We start from the raw sequence: 20,049 nt of genomic DNA on the forward strand, positions 1-20,049 counted from the left end.
CAGGCTCACTACCAAGCCTATCTCAGTTGTTAAAATTATTCACCATTTATTCCTTCTATTCTTTACCTAGATTGTGATAGATAAGGTCAACTCTTCAGACCATGGTGAACACCACAGATATTAACTGAGAGGACTTTGAATTTGAGCATCCTTATTTGTAGTTCTGTGTTACAAATACAAGGACCCCATTGGGGTAGGGGCAACACTTACCTTCCTCCCACCAGCCCAGGCCCCCAAGCCCAGGGCCCACATATTCCTTCCACCATGCTCAAATGAGCTTTTGGTGAGGTGTTGATTTAAGGACATAAAGTTGGAAGCTGGTTGCGTATGTTTGGGGATAGCATTGATTTCAGGCTTCTGGGTGGGTCGAAATGATGAGAAATTATGAGTCCAGTACCTACTAGGCACAGAGGTAGTACTGACAGTGACAAAGGACTTACAGTTGGTGACCATAATCATGCACTCCAACAATCACACACTGAATGTGCGCCACGGGTGAACCTTAGCCAGTGTATCGATACCATGTGTCTACGCGTGTATAATGTATATTCATACACACACACGTGCACACTCGTGTTTCTCTCATCCAAACCCTGACCCAAATACAGTAACGCCTCATTAATTTATACCACGCCAGCTCAGAATTTGAAACAATGTGCAAAGTATATGTGATTTGTACCAAATACATGTTCACCCTAAACGCCACAATCTGGAATGTGAAGCTACGTATTGTGTTGTTTACAACACTGGGAAATAACACACGTATGCTGAAGAAGGATTAGTGTCCTGTATCTTAGTTGCAATGTATACAGAAATTTAAAACAATAATAAAAATGTTCTGTGGGTAATAACAATTTTCAATAACTTAAACAAGACACCACCAACCTTCCCACAGAAACCTGATGTCAAACTAATGAGGTTTTATTGCATCGATGGCACAATTGGGTGTTTGTGAACAGCCAGCCTGATACTTTAGGTGGTATAACTTTAAATCTTCATATGGCTTTTATGGAGAAAAGAATTTTAGGAACTGGTTTGGCAGAAATTAAGCTAAAACTTATTAACAAGAGAATGATAACCAGTTCAAAATATGTTCTATCCAAAAAAAAGGTTGGGGGGGGGAAGGGGAGGAAGGCACAAGAGGACAAGTTTAAGATCAAAAAAGCAGCTTAAAAGAAAGACATGCACCAGTAAGAGGGATGAGAAGAAACAGAACATGTGACAGAGGCTGATATCTCTTTAAAAACTGCACACAGAACACAGCACACACTTTTTTTTCACACACTTCAGCAGCACCCAGAGTGCCCAACGACAAATGCAGGTGTGTCCGCGATTGTTTGCGATTAAAAACACAGGCCGGTCTGATTACGTACAATGTACAGTGAGGTTGACAGAATCTTGGTCTTCTCCTACAAGATTTTCTGCCACACAGGAGATCTGCTTTCCACTGTCATCAGATGAAATGTTAGTTATCCTTAAGGAGCCCTGTGTGTGGCTCGTTTCATTCTACAAATGAATTAACAGACAAAAATAATCTTTATCACAACTGATGCCAAAGTGAAAAGATTTGGGGTGTCTCCCCCTAACGAAAGAAAGAAATCTATACCATTAGAAAAGGTTTGGGGCCAGGCAAAGGAACCAATCAGGAGCTATTCTACTTCTCTAGATTACAATGGTTTAATGCGCTGATTTAATCTTTGAATTCTTACCTACCTTTCTCCAAGGGAAAAGAGCCCAAGGAGCGCCCCTCACCTTGCTCACAGGGTCGCAAGAAGCTCACCAGAGACACAGAGACTCTAATCTAGTAGGTATACACAACGAAAATGCAAACCTGCACTAGTCTTTGTTAACTAAAAGAATAAATAGCAAGTAAATGTACATCAAACACAGTGTAAATTTCTCTTTCTGGCCCTATAAAATATTAAACGATCATCACTAGATTAATACAATCTCAAGTTCTGAGACACTCTCATCTCTCTCTGAACACAGAGCCAAACAAAAGCCTTACCATATGCTTGGAAACCAGATTACCGACATCCCAGTACAAATTCGGAACTGGATCGCCTGAAACACTGCAAGATAATGTGATAGACCTTCCCTCCTCCACAGTGAGGTTAGGTGCGGCCAAATTTGCTGATGGCAAACCTGCAGAACAACAAAAAGTAAATGGAGATACATATAAATAGTTCGATGCGTTATCAAAATAGCAACAAATTGAAAACTCTTTATGCTTTAGAACTCGTAATTATTTACTTTCTGAGACTGATTTATGGTGATCTGAAAAAGTGCCAGGTTGGTAAGCTTTACAAATTTAATGTGAACCAAACAATATGAGGTAATAAGATGTGTAAACAAATTTTGCACATTTCTTAAAAATACTATTGCAGGAGCACCTGGGTGGCTTGGTCAGTTGGCGTCCGACTCTTGGTTTCAGCTCAGGTCATGATCCCACAGTTTGTGGGTTCGAGCCCCACGTTGGGCTCCATGCTGACACTATGGAGCCTGTTTGGGATTCTCTCTCTCTCTCTCTCTCTCTCTCTCTCTCTGTCTCTCTCTCTTTCTCTGCCCCTCCCCTGCTCACACTCACATGCATGCACGCATTCACTCTCTCTCTCTCTCAAATCAATAAAAACTTAAAAAAATGTTATTACTGCAAAATAACTTTTTACTTTAAAGAAAACTACTTTATAAAACTATGTCTTCTCTTTCACTGTTCTACAGTTGCCAATCTAGTTTTTTTTTTTAATGTTTATTTTTTGAGAGAGAGAGAGAAAAGAGAGCAAGCACAAGGTGGGGGGAAGGAGCAGAGAGAGAGAATTCCAAGTAGGCTTCACACTGTCAGTCTAGAGCCCGATGAGGGACTCGATCCCAGGAACCGTGAGATCATGACCTGAGCCGAAATCAAGAGCTGGGCACTTCGACTGAGCCACCAGGCGCCCCGATAACCCAGTTTTTTATAGTCAAAAACAAAAGGGTGCAAGGCATCTATGTTTTTTGGATAAACCAATTTTTTACATTAAGTAACTCATAAACATAACCTCACTACCAGACCTCAATTTTGAAACAGATTATGGGGAAAAAAAAAAGATAGTCTTAAAGCATTCTTCAGACACAAAGCCTGACCATCACAGTATTAGAATGTTCTGAAGCTATAGAAGTCATAGCCAAATATCATAAGAAAAACTGGTTGTTGTAAACTTCACGATATGATAAAAAAACAAGTCATGTGGATCTATACTTTCACATTTCAAAAGCTAGCTTTTCTTTATTGGTGCCATTATCACTTCATTAAACTATCGCACCTAGTGGGTGTTTACACTGCTTTCAACCACATGGGACTCATAGTATTTTCGGCATGAAGGCGCGTCCCAGCGAGTGTAACGATATGTCACATCCTGCCTGTCAAGCTAGTCCCGCGCTTGGTATCAAAAACTCTGCTTGGGACTGCGTTCAGCCCGAGAGCTGTGTCCCAAGGACCTATGACACATCATTAACTCAGGGGTAACCCAGAGGTCAGAAAAGGCCATTCATCTTCAAGAGCCGTTGAATTGCCCTATTTGACCCACTATCTTCACAAAACTGCCATACACCCCTCGCCTACGATGCCATCCCCACTGACAAAGCCATTATTCTTTATTACTGAAACCGGACTGGAGCAAGGTTTATACAGGGTGGGTCTCAGGGTGTCCCCACCCCTGGCAAAGGACTTCCCAACAAGATCCGGCTGTCAGTGGCCTGTGTGACCTCTTCAGGACCTTTCCTATCAGCAACCAATAGACAGCAATGTTGTATCTTTCACGGGGTTTCAAAAAGGCCCCTAATACTCTGAGTTTCATACTCCGAGGTTTTCAATCTCTGTCGTGCTTTTAGCTTCTGAGGCTTTTCTTTTGTTCCTGAATGGTCTTTATTTTTATGGCACCCTGTCTTTGTTTCATGGGTGTGGTATCTCCTGATCTCTTTGAGACGTCAATAATCTTTTGAATGTTTCTTCTCTCCTTATCAACACTGTTTCTCGCTTTTTTTTTTTTTTTTTTTGTATCTGTTTGTTTGGTATTTGTCTCTCTGATGATAAGTTTTTCTCAAACAGCGGGTATTGTTGGCCATTCACACATCTTTAAGAACAAGGTATGAGACATACTGTGCATTCAACTGCCAGCTGCGTTGTAGAGTAGTATTAGTGGCCTTCTTAAACTGGATACCACCTGACCTTAGTATCATTAGATCACTTTGGGACAAGGTCTGGTCACATTATTCAGATAATGCTCTACCAGTGTCCTGCCCGGAAGAGGAAGAAGGATGGAAATATCAATATTCAGTATGTAAATCCATCATTTTCTCTATGGCTCTCACAGCCTCAACCCTTTCTGGAGTTCCTGATAATCTTTGTTTGATCCTCTATAGCGAATAAACTTCCCGGGGCACCTGGGTGGCTCAGTTGGTTAAGCTTTCAACTTCAGCTCAAGTTATGACCTTGCCGTTCATGAGTTCAAGCCCCGCATCACGCTCTGTGCTGACAGCTCAGGGCCTGCAGCCTGCTTCAGATTCTGTGTCTCCCTCTCTCTCTCTCTCTCTCTGCCTCTCTCTCTCTCTCAAAAATAAATAAACACTAAAAAGAGAGAGAATAAACCTCCAGTTTTCTGCTGTGGAGGGAGGGGTGCAGTCAGTTGGAACGTATGGAATGACAATGGCTTTAACTGCTCTACAAGGAACTTGAAGCACTCTCCTGTGTTTGGTTCTCCCTGCATTCCTGCTTCTTTCTGAGCCTTGTACCAGCTCTGCATCCCAAACCAAGTGTCCCCAAGTCTTTGCTGCTGCCAACCCGGTAATCAGCATTTTCAGCATTTACTTCAGTTTCTATTCATCCGTCTGCTTTCCAGCTTGCACCCTTCCGGGCCTTGTTGATTCCTCTCCCATGTTCTTGGACTTCGAGATTTATCTATTGATTCTGGAGGGATCACAGAGCCAGGGCCTGCCCTGCTGCCTGTCCTCAAGGTATGACCTCTTCCACCAGCCAGACTCCACCAAGAGAGCCTGGAGGCATCCCTTTTGGCACCTTGAATACAAACCTATGACATGAATTTCCTACCTTTTACAAATGCATGTAATAGTTTGGAAATCCTGAGCAGAAAAAAAAAAAAAAAAAAAAAGATTGTAAAAATAGAGTTTCTCAGTAGAGAATGCTGTGCCATAATCTTAATTTCTCCTAAAAAAATTTAATTTAGTTTTTTTTTTTTTGGTTAAGCCTAAATTTATATGATTAACAATTCTAAAAATGTTTGTTTAATTACAATAATAGTAGTAGTATTTATTGGGCATTTGGGCATTCACTGAACCAGAAACTCTTTTCTAGTACTGTATTTTTTAATATTAATTTATTTATTTTGAGGGGGGGAGGGGCAGAGGAAGAGGGAGAGAATCTCAAGCAGGCTCTGTGCTGTCAGCATAGAGCCCAACGCGGGGCTTGATCTGATGAAGGTGAGATCATGACCTGAACTGAAATCAAGAGTCTGATGCTCAACCGACTGGGCCACCCAGGCACCCCTCTAGAGTACTTTAAATGATTGTTTTATTTAATCGTTACAAGGAATCATGGAGTTAAGGATTTGTCCTCATCTGCTTAACGAAGAATATGAGTTCTGGAAAAGTCAAATACATCTTCCAAAATTGCCCAAGTACCTGTAGACCTGGGATATGAACCCAAAGTTCAAGATCTTCACCACTACATTGTACTTCCTTCACAGACTGAGTACATCCATTTTAACACAGAACATAAATACCAATACGTATCCATAACCTAAGAATTTAGTTCATTTAAAAAATAATTACGTGTCTATTTGTGAAGGAAGAATGAGTCTCCTTTATTTATAGAGAAATTGTATCACCCTGTCATAGCAGTCTCCAAAGGAATCTGTGCAAAATTGGCCAAGTCTAGATCTTTTAAATGTAAAGTCTTCCACAAATGAGTAAGCATCTGACTCACGTTAATTCTAAAGCATTAATATGCTGGCCAAAGATTCAATAATGGAAAAAACAATCTGTACTTGAAATATCACTTGAGGCTTAATTAGCACAATAAAAATGAATTGGGATGCATGAACAGCCAAGGCAGGATAAACCATTTGCCAGGCACTACTTCCTGGCTTAATAAGATTTGAAATCGGCACAAGCACAGAGCAAAGCTCAGCGAAGCTTCCAACAGCTTCTAGCACTACTGTCATGGGATCCTGATTGAAGCTGCAGACGTGTCTTCCTCTTGCACTCGGAGAAACCTGACTAGAGATCAGAAATGACCATCTGCCCAGCCTGAAAGCCACCTCCGTGTCCGCGTCTCTTGATGCGGATGTGTTCAGAGAGGACACACCGGCCTGCAGACCTCGGCAGAAAGTCACCAACCGCACGGTGGAAAGGCTGACTGACTTTCTTGAAACTGGGGCCTCCCAGACTGTAATGCGTATGTGAAACGACCAGCAGATCTCATTGAAATCATTGCTTCTTTCGGGGCGCCCGGGTGGCTCAGTTGGTTAAGTATCTGACTTCGGCTTGTGTCACGATCTCACGATTCTTGAGTTGGAGCCCCGTGCCGGGCTCTGTGCTGACAGCTCAGAGCCTGGAGCCTGGCTTCAGATTCTGTGTCTCCTTCTCTCTCTGCCCCTCCCCTGCTCATGTTCTGTCTCTTTCTGTCTCAAAAATAAATAAAAACATTTAAAAAAAAAAAATCACTGCTTCTTTCTAGTAGGTCTAGGTTGGGGCCTTGAAAGTCTACATTTCTAGCAAACTCTCTGTTCCACAGACTACACTTGGAGTAGCAAGGGTTTGTTTAGATGATAGATGTTGGCTGGACAATTGCTCACTAGGTTTTTGTGTCTACAACTATTATTCTTAAATTTGGCAGGGGCCCGAGCAATCATCTCATCCATGGAACTTTCCCCAGAATGTGTTCTGTGGAATCCAGACTCCTTGAGATGTTCTGTGGGGGGCTAAAGAGGGAGGTGTGGAATATCTAAGATTTAAAAAAAATAAGAGCCTACTGTAACTCTGTATTGTTCTGTAACTGAACATTCACTATGCGCATCACACATTAAAAGCTCTCAGAAGTCCTGCTCTAAAGGAATCATTTCACTTCCACTGATCTTATATTCCCCAGCTTTTTTGAGTACACCACTTCTCTGTGGGATCTCGTTGTGGCTTTCTTACTTTTATTTGCAGAAATTTCACAAAATATAAGAGATACGCATATTTAAATATTAGACGTAAAATATATTTAAGGCTAAATGTTCATATTGATGATCGTAATAACTTTAACAGCTAATGTTTACTGAGTACTTAATGTGTGCTAGACCTCGTCTGTAATATTTTCCACATTACCTTATTTGGCATCCTAAAAACTCTTGAAAGCAGGAGTCATTAGTATCCCCATTTCCAAATGAAGTTAAAGCTTATCAAGTATCCTAACTAAATAGCTAATGAGTGGGAGCTGGCCTTGACCCTCATCTGTCTCCATGGCCTTAACCAACACACACAGCCTCCTTCAATGGGCTCTCCCATGCGTCTGTGTCCTTCCATTAGCACACACTTCCAGAGTGTTGACTACAGCTCCTAGGATCACTAATTGAAAGTATGCAGATTCTCAGGGCACCTAGGTGGCTCAGTCGGTAGAGCATCAGACTTCAGCTCAGGTCATGATCTCATGGCTCATGAGTTCGAGCCCCACATAGCATTCACTGCTGTGCGAAGCTGTCAGCGCAGAGCCTGCTTCAGATCCTCCGTCCCCCTCTCTCTCTGCCCCTCCCCCACTCATGCTTGCTCTCAACAATAAACATTGAAAAAAATAAATAAAAATAAAGTATGCAAATTCCCTCCAGTCCTTTGTCACCATTCCTAATGGATAAGAAATGCTCACTATTAATAAAATATTAGGTAAGAATAAATGCAGGTGACCTATCACTAAAAAAAAAAAGAAGAAACAAAGAAGTAGGGTCTCACTTCCTAATAAGTGAGGCAAACTGACCTCTAATCATTTTGAATCATTAACTCAACTTTGCAGTAGGTAACATAGGTCCGATTTGGGTTTGATTTTTCAGCAGCCACCTGAAGTTAGGGATTACGTTCTTTCTCATCTTGTTTTAGTCCTCCTGAGCTCTGTTCATTCTGTGTTGGGTCATCATTCCATGCATGAAATGTTCAAGGAAATTATGATTTTTGTCTAGTGTCTCCTCTCCTCTCACTTTCTCTCTTGTTGGCTTATCTTCCAATCTCTCTCTTAAGCATATAGATTTCACTACCAGGAATGAAGCCAGAATGAGCCTGACCTATTTAGAAGTGGCTGCTTTACACCCAGTTACAAAAATGACAGAAAATTAGCAAAGTGACTTTCCAGGCCCAAAATGGAAATGGTGCTTCTATGCTTGTGAGCTGTGTCATTACAGAGTCAGCAACCAGGAAACTTCTGAACACAAAAACTGTGTCAGCAGCTGACAGAAAAAAAAAAAAAAAAGAAAGAAAAAAAAAAAAAAAAAACCCAGCTTTATTTTCCATCCTAAAAAGATAAAGGAAAACAACAATCCACTGTGTGGTTGGCTTTATTTTAGTAGACAGAACCTGATCCCAAGTAAAAGTAAAGCAAAGTAATAAACTAGACTTTTTATATGCTTTTCAGAAAAAAAAAAAATCTATCCAGCTAAGATGGTAAGAAAATAATGTGTTATACCAATATAACTTCCAGAGTATTGACATTGCATTTCCTTTTCATCTCCCATAATCTAACAAAGCAAAATTGCTATCAGTCTATTTTCCTGGTTTAAAACAATGAAGGACTCTGTAGGAAGGAATATGCTTAACAGACGTATGCTACAAACCACAGGGCAATAACCAAAAGTAAATCTTGTCGGTTAAGTAAAACCAATTTACCTCAAGGAACCAGCCTTCTTCTCCAGGTACCTGTGGATTGACTTTTACCATCATAAATAATATTTTGTTGATGTGTCTTAAGGAATCTCTACATTGAAAGCTTCAAGGTCGAAAAAGTTGGGAAAATTGAAATTGTCGTTATACGTAACAAGGAAACCAAAGGCAGGACTGATTTCAATCCAAGGGACCATTAAGGGGGTTTTATACAGTCAACTGCAGTCCAACCATCAAGTGAATTACCACCTTATAGTCACTGTGGGACTAGCATGTTCTGTGGTAACTAGCTCCTAGTAAAATGGATGCAGGGATTGTTTTGATATGACCCAGAGGACTATTGCCCTTCTTAAACATATTCGCCATCTACTTAGAGCATCCCATCCACTGCTAACACTTCCTGAAGAAACTCTCTTCCAGAGATTTAAATCATAATCAAAGCATAAAGTATACTGTTCTTTAATAATCCCACTTACTGAGGGGAAATGATTGAAAAGACTGCATTGCAAAACTAACCGTCGAAGATCAACCGACAAAGTAGCAGGGATGGTCTTCTATTAAGTCAGCACAGTGACTGGACAAAATAATATTCCTTCTACAAAATTTGTGTGATTCTATCTCTGTCTCCAGAACCGGTGTGCGTGGTGACCCCCCTTTTTTTTTTTTCTTATTAATGTGGAGACTTGAGATGCATGTGTTTTGTTGCCTTTAATAAAGTTAAATTGTTGCTGCAATTAATAAAGTTTTTCTAAGGTTAAAAAGGACCTAGTGGAGAAACAGACCACAACATGTTTCCCAGCATGAATAAATTTACAGTAGTTCACGGCAGGAGGGGCTGTTAGAGAAATACTGTGAGACATTTTGACCATGCTGCTAATGGTAACAGGGCCATTAAACTTCCCAGCCCCGCCTACTAATCTCAGTTAATCACTAAGAAGAAGGAAAGGGAGATACTTTCACAATGAGATGATGACAGAAATTTCAAAGGGAACTACAAAATACTAAAATATGGAATAATTCAGCTAGAATAACACAAACGCTTAAGTTATCTTAACTGAAATATCCATACCATTATATAAAAATTTGGTCCAGCCTGATCATTAATAGAACATGTGTGGCTCATGCATTTATTAATTGATGAATTCAGCAAACATTAATCAAATGCCTATTATGTTCAATGGATACATTAGACACCACAGAGGGTGTATTTTTTGCTTTAAAAATGTAGAGCGTTTGTTAATACAATACTTAGATGGTGCAATAGTAAAAGGGGAAGTTTTTAAAGAAAGCCCACCTTATGAATGAATGAAATCTCGGCAGCTCTTTCTTACTGAAATTAAAATGTTACCAGTTGCAAATTAATGGAATAGTCATAGTTACTGGGAATCATTGGTTTAGAATGATGAAACAAACACACAAGACCATACAATACTCTTATGAATTACTCTTGGACTTAGTTAAGAGTTTCATACAAAAAAAAGTGAAGCTGAACTCTATGAAACTGTGATGTAATTAAACACAATAGATATATTTTAAAAGTCTGCAAAGGGCAAGACCTGAAAGAAAAGCCAACCAACCACAAATCCAAGCTCTAAACAATACATCTATCTAACTTAAAGATAGTAGCTTATTTTCTGATTCCTGTAGTATGGACTTTCAGAAATAATTTATATCCAACCACCTAGTGTCAATCTACTGCTCAATCCAACTTCTCTTTAAAGAGCCCAAACTAGGAAACCATGATGAAGAAAAGTAACATATGACTAAACCCCCAACCGAAGCTTCCCATTCTGATCTCAAATCTCTAGATATTTTGCAAAACCTTTTAAAATTCCAGTGTTAGTGAATAAGAAACCAGAACATGATGAAAAACTCCTGAACAAGAGAAAGTGAGAAAGTGGGGTTAAAGAAAATCAAACATGTCCTCAAAGGGACATGTAAGTATTTGCTTCACAAAAGCCAATAGGGAAGCTCTAGGCTGACCCAAGACTCAAGGGGCAGATGGCAGGACAGAGTGGAGCCCCACTTCAGCTGAGCCACGGGGGCCACTGGTTAAGAAAACTGAGTAGATGCGACATATCCTGTCGCTACGCTCTCACTGTGGACACAGCATCCAGTAAGAGTTGGAGCCACTCCCAAATGGAAGCAATGAGTGCAGGAAGCTCACCAGAGAAAATCAGCAGTGCTTGGTGCTGTTGACACCCTGGGGATACGGTGAACCCCAACACGGAAAAGGGTGTTTCAGTCATAGAAAAACTCAATCACTAGAGACTGTGGAAATTCAAAATTAATTGTTGGAAGGGAGAAACTCAGTATCTGGAGAAACAGCTGAAGGACAAAGCATGAGTAAACCAATGTTCCCATCATGTCACACAAAAGGACAAACAGATGGGAAACACTACTGAAGGCTGAGAGGTATGGAGGGTGGAGTCGGAAGTGTAAACGTCCATCTACATAAATTAGAAAATCCTTCCAGAACTTCAGACATAAGCCCTCACACTGAAAGAGTATGCTGCATATCAAACAGAACTTTACAAAATCTTTTTTAGAATAAAAACACACACCTAGTTACATGATGGTGAAAATTTCAGAATAACATGGAAAAGGAGAAAATCCTCAAAGCTTCTGGAAGGAAAAGAAAAGCATAGGTGACCTGTCAAGAAGTAAGCATAAGACTGGCCTCAAGCTTCTTATCTGCAACATTGAATACAAAGAGAACACGGTACCACATCTGCAAAGTTCTAAAAGGAATTTGTTTGAATCTAGAATTTTATACTTAGCCAATTCCATTGAGAAGAAAATATACAGTCTTGAGTTTCCACCAGGCGAGGACTTGAAGATTTTTTTTTTTTAATTTCTCTGAACGAAATATTAGAGGCTACACGCCAGCAAAAAGAAAAGCTGCTCCAAAAGGTAGTAGGGTACAAGAGTTTAATGGCATGCAAAGACATAGTAAATCTTCATAAAAGTCAAGTAACAATCTAAAAATAAAATCCTATTTGACAACAATCTGAGAGATGGGACAAGAAAGTAAAGAGAAATAAAGGTATCTTTTCCTGTCTTGTTGGGTGTTATCTCTAGATGCTTACAAGAAAAAATACATTTTGATAGGGGCGGTGAATATTGGGGCATTATATATTTACAAAAAAACAAAAACATAATGTATAGCTTTCAAACAAATTAAGAAAAATAAAATAAAAAACACTATCAATGGAAGAAAAGGAAAACACTGTAGAAAAATAGGCAAAGGATGATCCATCAAGGAATAGACACAATGTCCCGTAAACACAGAAGAAACTCAACAGTCATCAGGAAAATGCAAACCAGAAAGCAATGACCTACCAGTTTTTAGACAAGCAAAAAAGTAAAAAGTTTGCTAATATCAAGGCATGCCTTGCTGGAGTGGCTATAATTTGGTACAACTGCTTTTTAATGTGCAAACCATAGAAGCCAAAACTTCTGCTTCCGGTTCTGGATCCCAGAAAAACCTTTTCATCTGTACACAGTACAAAGAGCAAAGAGTAAGGATACTCGTCGAAACGTTTCTGGAGTGACGAAAAATGAGAAATAAGCTAAATGCCCAACAATGTGGAAATTTTAATGTAATTGAGATATATTCCACCATGAATACTGTGCGATGATTCAAAAGAGTATTACAGATCTCTAACCACTAACCTGAAAACAAGAAAAACACAAGCTTTATGTGTAATGCAGGTTATTTTTACAACAAAATGTATCGACCTTATTTGGCAATTATTAATAAGTAAAAAAAAAAGTTTGGACAGAAAGAAAAATTAACAAACAACAAACCAATTTAAGAATACAAAAGTGGTAGAGAAATGATTTTACAAGGTAGCTTTAGCATCATTGACACTGAAATTAATTGTGAATGTTACCATGAACGCAGTGGTCCTAATGGAGCCATCAAACATATGCCTCCCAAATCATGACAGTGAATTCAAAAGCCCCTAAGACACACAGTTGACTAATTTGTAGGAAACAAATAAAAACTTACTGAAAACTGACAAACTGACCAGGAAAAATGAGGACCAGTTCCCTCTTACCCTTACCCTCCCCCAATCATAATAGTCTATCAATAACCCTATAGATTCAGCGCATTACCAAAAGCTGTCAAGACAAGTTGGCCAAAAATTAAAATTCTTAAAAAAAAAAAAAAAACCCAAAGAACTGGCTTCAGGCAAGGGCAAAGCAGACGTCTATTAAGAGGCCATTTGTGAACTAAGAGCAGGACTTAGATGCGCTTTCTTTCTTCCTCTCAGTGGTTGCTGAACCAATGTGGTCACAACAGCCATGTGGACTTGGGAGCCAGCCAAGAGGCCAGGTGACTCAACACTGAATTTCTTGTCCCTCCAGGCGATTTCTCTCAGTGGTGCAAATTTATACCAGAACAGAGCACAGCTGCCCTCTTCTCAATCGGGAGGAGATATATATTAAAGGTTGGGTTTGTTTAAGTGTTGGCTAGCAAAGAAAGCTCAGGGAAGCTGTCAAGAGAACAAAGCCTGGTTCCCCTATGATAAAGCCCAAGGGCTCTGGGAGAGAAGAATCTATGGGAAGAGTAACTGCTGTCTTGTAAGCCCCTTCAGGGTAAGAAACAAATACTTCTCTTTCCTTTTATTACATTCTCTTTAAAAATGAACAACAGCTATATTTTCCTTCAAGAAAAATTGACCCCAAACACCACGGTCTTCTGAAAACAAAGAATCGAATGTTCGTGGTTCATATACAGATTCCTGACAGACAGGAATCAGGTGCTACATGGCTTTCTGCTCTGTCACCAGCCACTCGGCCAGAAGATCAAATATAACTGTGAGCTAACTAACTGGCTGGACGACGCATCTGTGAGTATTCGAGGAGGTACATCACAGAAGTCCTTAGCAGGAAAATCCTAACCAGAACATTTGGGTTTTCCTTCCTTGCAAATAGACTGGCACTCACAGAAAGATGGGACTTTGTCATAAGGTGCCCCCTTAAATTCTGGAGTTGTAAATGCTGAGGAGGAGTGGGGGCAAGATAAAGGAGGAGCCTGGAAGCCCAAACATGGGAAAAGCAGGTATAAGGGCAGATTCGTGGTGCCCCATCAAGAGACACAGACATCTGGCAGCAAGACAAGTGTAAGGGAATGTGCTGGATTGATCTGCATTTTCTTGTACTGGGAGGACACTTTATCACCACGAGATCTTTCCCTCTCCACGGCCTGGGTAAGTAAATACGTAGCCAATCAAGTATTACACTCTTAGCAGATAGTTTTTGGATGGATGGATGGATGGATGGATGGATGGATAGATGGATGGATAGATGAATAGATGGATGCATGAACAGACAAACGAACAAAGAAACAAAGGAATCAACAGTGTACTTTTTCTCCATGCACTTTAAAGCCATCCACTCAGAATTAATATTCTACTTGCAAAGAATATTCAGCAAAGTTGTTCCCAGCTGATTTCTCCACACTGCATACAAATGTTGCCCAGCTCACCAGAGACCTCAACAGCATACTATATAAAATCTGGGTAGTGATAATCCTCCCAGACTCTCTACCACACCAAGGCAATTAGAATAATTAATAGCAAGTAGAATTCATTGATTCGAAAGTAAATTACCACAATTGGGTATCTGCAGGTTTGCCAGGGGAATATTCTTGCTGCTTTCATTTAGGCAGTACAAATCCTGAGTTTCTGGGCTGGATTTAGTCTCCTGAAGAGTCTTGATCCACATAATGTCACAGGAGCATGTAAATGGATTGCCCACCAGGATCCTACACAGAACAAAAATGAAACCAGATCAGGCTTCTCTTTTTTTGTTTTAACTACCCTAGTGTTTATGAAGCACTACAACATTATGAATTCTTTCTGACCCACAATGTTTGGAAGTCATACCCACCTGCGCAGTCTCACAACACTTATTCATTCATTTAGCTAATACTTACTGGTCTTCTGCTAGGCGCAAACACCCCCATGGACTCTAAAGGATGCAAAGTAACGCAAAACCTCTCAGAGTAATAGGGAAACAAGACAGGGACAGAAAGAGCTATAATGTAGGATAGGAATGGATGTCTCATAGGATGGGGAAAAATAAGATGCCATAACAAATTTATCACAGCTATTATATAGTAAGTGAGATCTTAAGTCAAGATGCCAATAGTTAACAGTTGTCAGGAATGCTAACACACTTATTTCTGACCTGGCTACAGATTCGAGTGTTATTATTTAATGAGCTCAAACTACAGTGGGGAGCACAGCAATTTCATCTTACTTTAAAATGAGACTGTAAATACAAAGCTAAGATTAAAATGTTAGAGCCTGGAGGGTGGCGCCCCCAGCTTTCTGCACGATGCAACCACAGGTCAGCCGAACGGATGCCAAGAAGTTGGAGTAAATGTGACCAACAGCCTGGAAGGGACTCTTAAACCTCCTACACATACACACACACACACACACACACACACACACACACACACACACACATTCACGCATGCACACTCACGCATGCGCACACACACCAAGTTCAGGGTTTCTGACAGCAAGGGCAAGTGAGCTCCAGACTGAGCCACTCAGCCCGCTGTGGGACGGTCTGCATAGAGAAAACCACCACTCAGCCGAGCTGCCTGGACTCCCGTGGCCTACGAAGGGTAACAGAGGAAGTAGTCAAGAGGAAAATAAAAACCACAAGAAAAAAATCTTTAAATGTTTATTTATAATACTCAGTGGCCTATTTAAGATGAATTCCATTTATGGTAATGAGCCTTTAAATGAGGCCATTTACAATCGTTACATAGGCTCTGCCTGGCATTAGCCACAATACTTAAGATTTCCTTGAGGACAGGACCTAGGCTTTGCAACATCATTTACTCCTGTGGTTTTCTGGTTGGGTTCTAAGAATCTCCGGGATCCCTAGAGACTCTTCCAGGAGTTTCTTTGGGGAAAATGTGGTCATGGCAGACTCAATTAATTTGTGTCCGCTTGATCGCCTCCAAGTATCCTTCCATCACCACAATACGATTTGATGCTACTAGAGACAGACTACAATGGGAAGACATCCACAATGCTTAAACTTCAACTAATCCAAGAGGCTTCCTGGCGCTCGAAGTACGTGAAAAAGTCAAGAATCTTTCAAAAAAAGAAGGTACAACTAAATCCACAGAAGGGCTAAAGAAGTGAAGGATCTTCAGTTGTAACTATTGCAACGATCAATGACCACACAACGCTGGCAGACAGCTGGGGTTCAATTCTTCAGTCCCCATGCAAACCCCTCTTCCAGAGACTGTCAGAGCACATTACACTCATTCGCTTAGGCTTCCATGTCTCCCACTAGAGAGCAGAATCCTGGAACACAGAAACTTCTCCCTACATCCCAGTCCAATATGCAACCAGGCCCACAATTAACATGTGTTTAGAGAACTGATTAAATATGCTGCAGGGAGAAAACAGAAATGTGTGAATTTGAAATCAGTGCTCTGATTTTTGACCCGTTGAGGAAATTTCCTGCAGTGATGCTCAAAATGTTCACACTGAGCATCTCATTCCATTTCACATCTTCCTTAAATTGTATGTGCCTATTCCTATGTGAGAAAGCTTACCACTTCAACTCCGCAAACTCAGTGTATTCCAATGACTGCCCATCGTTGATACGGGGCACCAGGCAACCCTCCTTATAACCCACTGATTTGTCTCTGCACTAATGGCATCTTCTCTCTGCATGTTTTCCTTGTGAATAGGGGCGGATCCTACAACCCAGGCAATATATACAGTCTGAACCAAAGCGACTGCCTGGGATTCAAAGGCCTCGTCCATCCGGCAACCACACCTCTGACACACAGAGCCTCTGCTTTGGGATGTTCTCGGCAACCTCCCCATAGGAATGTCAACAGTTTATATGTGTTTCATGGTGATAACACAAGAATTGACCACACCTGGAAATGCCGGCCAGTAGACATCAACACATTACAATCTTTTTCCTATCATTTTACAGCCAAGGAAATTAGAGAATAAGGGTATATACTGAGTGCAGTAGCAGACCTAGAAGGCAATGTCAAAGGATGGGCAGGGAGGGCAAAGAACGACCTCTCCACCAACGTTCACTAAACACCAGCGGGCACTGTGGTCGCGGATAAAAGCTGGAGAATGTTGTGCCCATGGCTATTTCCCCCTTGGATGGGTTTGCTTGCCATTAGGTCCTGGACATAACAAGAACCAAACATGTCGCCATTATGACACAAAGCATCCCCCGCCCGCCCACTCTCATCTTTTTCTGTTTTCCCTCCTTTAGGAAACAAATCTTTATGTAAAAACATTTAAACTCATCATAAATGATACCTTACTATTGAGATTGCTGGGTTAATTTGTTACTGAATCATGTTTTTTATGAGGGAATAAAAACACAAGTGGCCAAAACCTGAGAAATCGTTTTCTCAAGAATTTTGATATAAAAATGCATCTGCAGCATCACTCATTAAAAAAAAAAAAAATACTTAATTACTCTCTCCCCTGAAACTGTTACCAAATGACACACAATAATCATTACTTACAGTTCAGACAAATCAAGGTGACGAAAATGTTTCCTAGACAAGCTGGTCAGTTTATTTCGGGTAAAATTGCTGAAAGATACCAAAAACATTAAATGTGAATTTGAAACGTTACATCTCAAGAATAAAATATGCAAGTTGAAAAACATATGTGTTTTTCAAAATATAATTTCATTTAACCATGGTTCATTTGACCATGGTTCAACCATAATCTCTTTCTTCCATCTGGAATGACAATTTAAATTTTCCTGCGTCTCCTATAATTCTTGTTCATAAGGGGAGGAGAAGGATGGGAATACTTTCCAATGCGTCTTTTTAATCTCTTTCTTAACAAAAAGTTTATTTTTCATATGCTGATTCAGAGCCAAGTTATACGCTTCCTAGAGATCTCTGACCTCTTAAACAATTAATAGGAGGAGTAAACTTAATTTGATTTAAAACCATGAAACTCACTAGGGGAAAAGATACTTTAAAATTAAACAGCATCATGAGTATTTTGAAATTACAACACACATAAATATTTAACTGAAATTAACACATCCTTATAGGAAAGAATACACACTGATAAACTCTGATTGATTGATTAACTCTGCTGATTGTTTATACATGATTTCTAAATAACCTGATAATTCCAAGATAAGGACAGTAACAAAAAAAATCACATAACAAGGAATATGTTAGATTTCATCTGACACTATTCTAGCACCACATCATTTTAAGATTTGGACCAACCAGACAATGAGAAGTCCATGAAACCAAGTCATAAATACTAATGAATTTATTGACGTATTCCAAATATGTAATTTCACTCAATGGCAGGAGTTTCCGTTTACAGCGATCAGTGCCATGAGGCCCTGAGTGGGGAAATTCAGAGCCATAATCCCAGCAACTGACTCGCTCTGTGGATTTGCTTACTGGTTGAATTTATTTAAAAAGTGTCTAATGCTTGGGTCTCCAGACATGTGCCTAATAACTAACAGGAATGTAAAATAAACATCAACTTTTACAAAAACAGCCAAGCCCCCAACAAATTACAACGAGGCTTTCAGTATCTGTTTCCTGCTCAGGAAAGGAATCGCTGGGCTGAGAGGTAAGAACAAGGGACCTGAGGGTGACAGTTGTCCCGACCCTTTACCTGAGGCTAGACTACTGTGTCAGCCCAACAAAATCATCGGTTGACCAGACATCCTGCTATGTCTGCCCAGCCACCTTCACAGAGGGCTTCTAACCCAGGAGCTAATGTATAGAGCCAACGCTGGTCAATTGAAGGAATACAGAAAACACCGCTTCAGGGTCTCCTGTTTCAAGAATGCGTGTGTCCTCTCCCGACTTCGTTCTATATTGAGATTTCCACTCATCCAAACCCCTACCTACACAGGGTTCCCTCTTCTTCCTATGCTTACTTCTTCTGTCTTTATACTGTGTGTAAAGTGCTCACCCACATGAAAAAAATAATTCACCGGGAAGTTGTAAAATGTGCCCACATACATCTTTTTCTCTTTTCTTTTGGAACGTGAATTAAGAATGAGTTTCCCTGAAGTATCATACACTGAGAAGTCAGTCTGTCTGTGTTCTCTCCAGTCTTTGAGACACAAATGTTTCCATCTTCAGAAATCCCTACCCTCTGAAGGAAAAACAAAACAGCAACAAACAAAAAACAAGCAAGCAAACAAACACATCCATGACTCTTCTTCCCAAGAACCAGGAGAGCGGGGAGCAGAGAAAGAGGACACTATGGTCAAGGTCTCGGTCAGCTACAAAGACAGCACCGGGAGCAGCTGGCCCTGTCGGGCTGCCAGCAGCACAGCCCAGAGTGGGGTCATACGCCAAAGAACAAGATGAGTTTTATGAACCATACTTATTATTGAGGCAAAAGCCAAAAAAGAGGAGGAGGGGAGGGAAAAAAATCAACAATCCTCTTACTGTTTGATGACAGAACATTGCGAAGGAGCTAATTAGCACCTCGGCAAAGTCCCTGGAAAATACACAGGCTGTCTTTTCTCACAACCCCTGGGTTCTCAGAGGCTGGGGAGGAATTAAAGGCACCAAGAAATAAACTCAGTGACCGGTCATAGAGGCTGCGGACAGTCACCACATGATGCTGCATATGCCCAGGGCAGAGGGAGGGGTGGTGAGACAGGATCCAATCTGAACCCCCCTAAAACCCGAAGTCAAATAGATTGCTCTTGTGTACATTTTTACGTTGTTGGGGAGACTCAGAGATAATCGGTATATCCCTGGAGTAAAGAGAAATGCGTTTCGTTCTCAGCTCCCTGGTACCCAAGGTTATATTCAGAGAAATCGCAGAAAATCAGATAAAACAAGGCAGTGCCTGAGTCCTCAGTCATAAGGACAGGTTGGGACTGAGGTCTGCAAAGGCAGACACCTCATTTGCTTCCTCCTCCCTCCCTGCCATTCTCAAAGCCAACCAGTGAATTTAATATTTGGGTGAGTAGGAGCCTCTCTCATCCATGAACACTGTATACGAAGCTTCCCGGCATCACCGAATGTCTGAATATTGTCTAACTTCATTCTCTCTTAATACCTGACCGTGCCTACAAATGGCAAGGGAGTTTTTGCAGCTTCACCAGTGACTTGGCTTCCTG

At 40.6% G+C, this 20,049-nt stretch overlaps 1 protein-coding gene across 5 annotated transcripts in view; it reads right to left on the reverse strand.

Moving 5' to 3' along the window:
- The window catches only part of NTRK2 (neurotrophic receptor tyrosine kinase 2), a 337,422-nt gene that overhangs the window by 283,977 nt on the left and 33,396 nt on the right, over window positions 1–20,049 (reverse strand). For all 5 annotated transcript variants that reach the window (XM_040450286.1, XM_040450285.1, XM_040450287.1 and 2 more), the window contains exons 7-10: window positions 17,447–17,515; window positions 14,523–14,677; window positions 2,009–2,145; window positions 1,374–1,506 (exon numbers count right to left, since the gene is read on the reverse strand). In XM_040450286.1, coding sequence (XP_040306220.1) covers window positions 1,374–1,506; window positions 2,009–2,145; window positions 14,523–14,677; window positions 17,447–17,515 — 494 coding nt within the window. The remainder of the gene's footprint in view (window positions 1–1,373; window positions 1,507–2,008; window positions 2,146–14,522; window positions 14,678–17,446; window positions 17,516–20,049) is intronic.

The sequence above is a fragment of the Herpailurus yagouaroundi genome, unplaced genomic scaffold, assembly GCF_014898765.1.
Source record: "Herpailurus yagouaroundi ecotype Mexico unplaced genomic scaffold, PumYag 201, whole genome shotgun sequence".
Taxonomy (NCBI): Eukaryota; Metazoa; Chordata; class Mammalia; order Carnivora; family Felidae; genus Herpailurus; species Herpailurus yagouaroundi.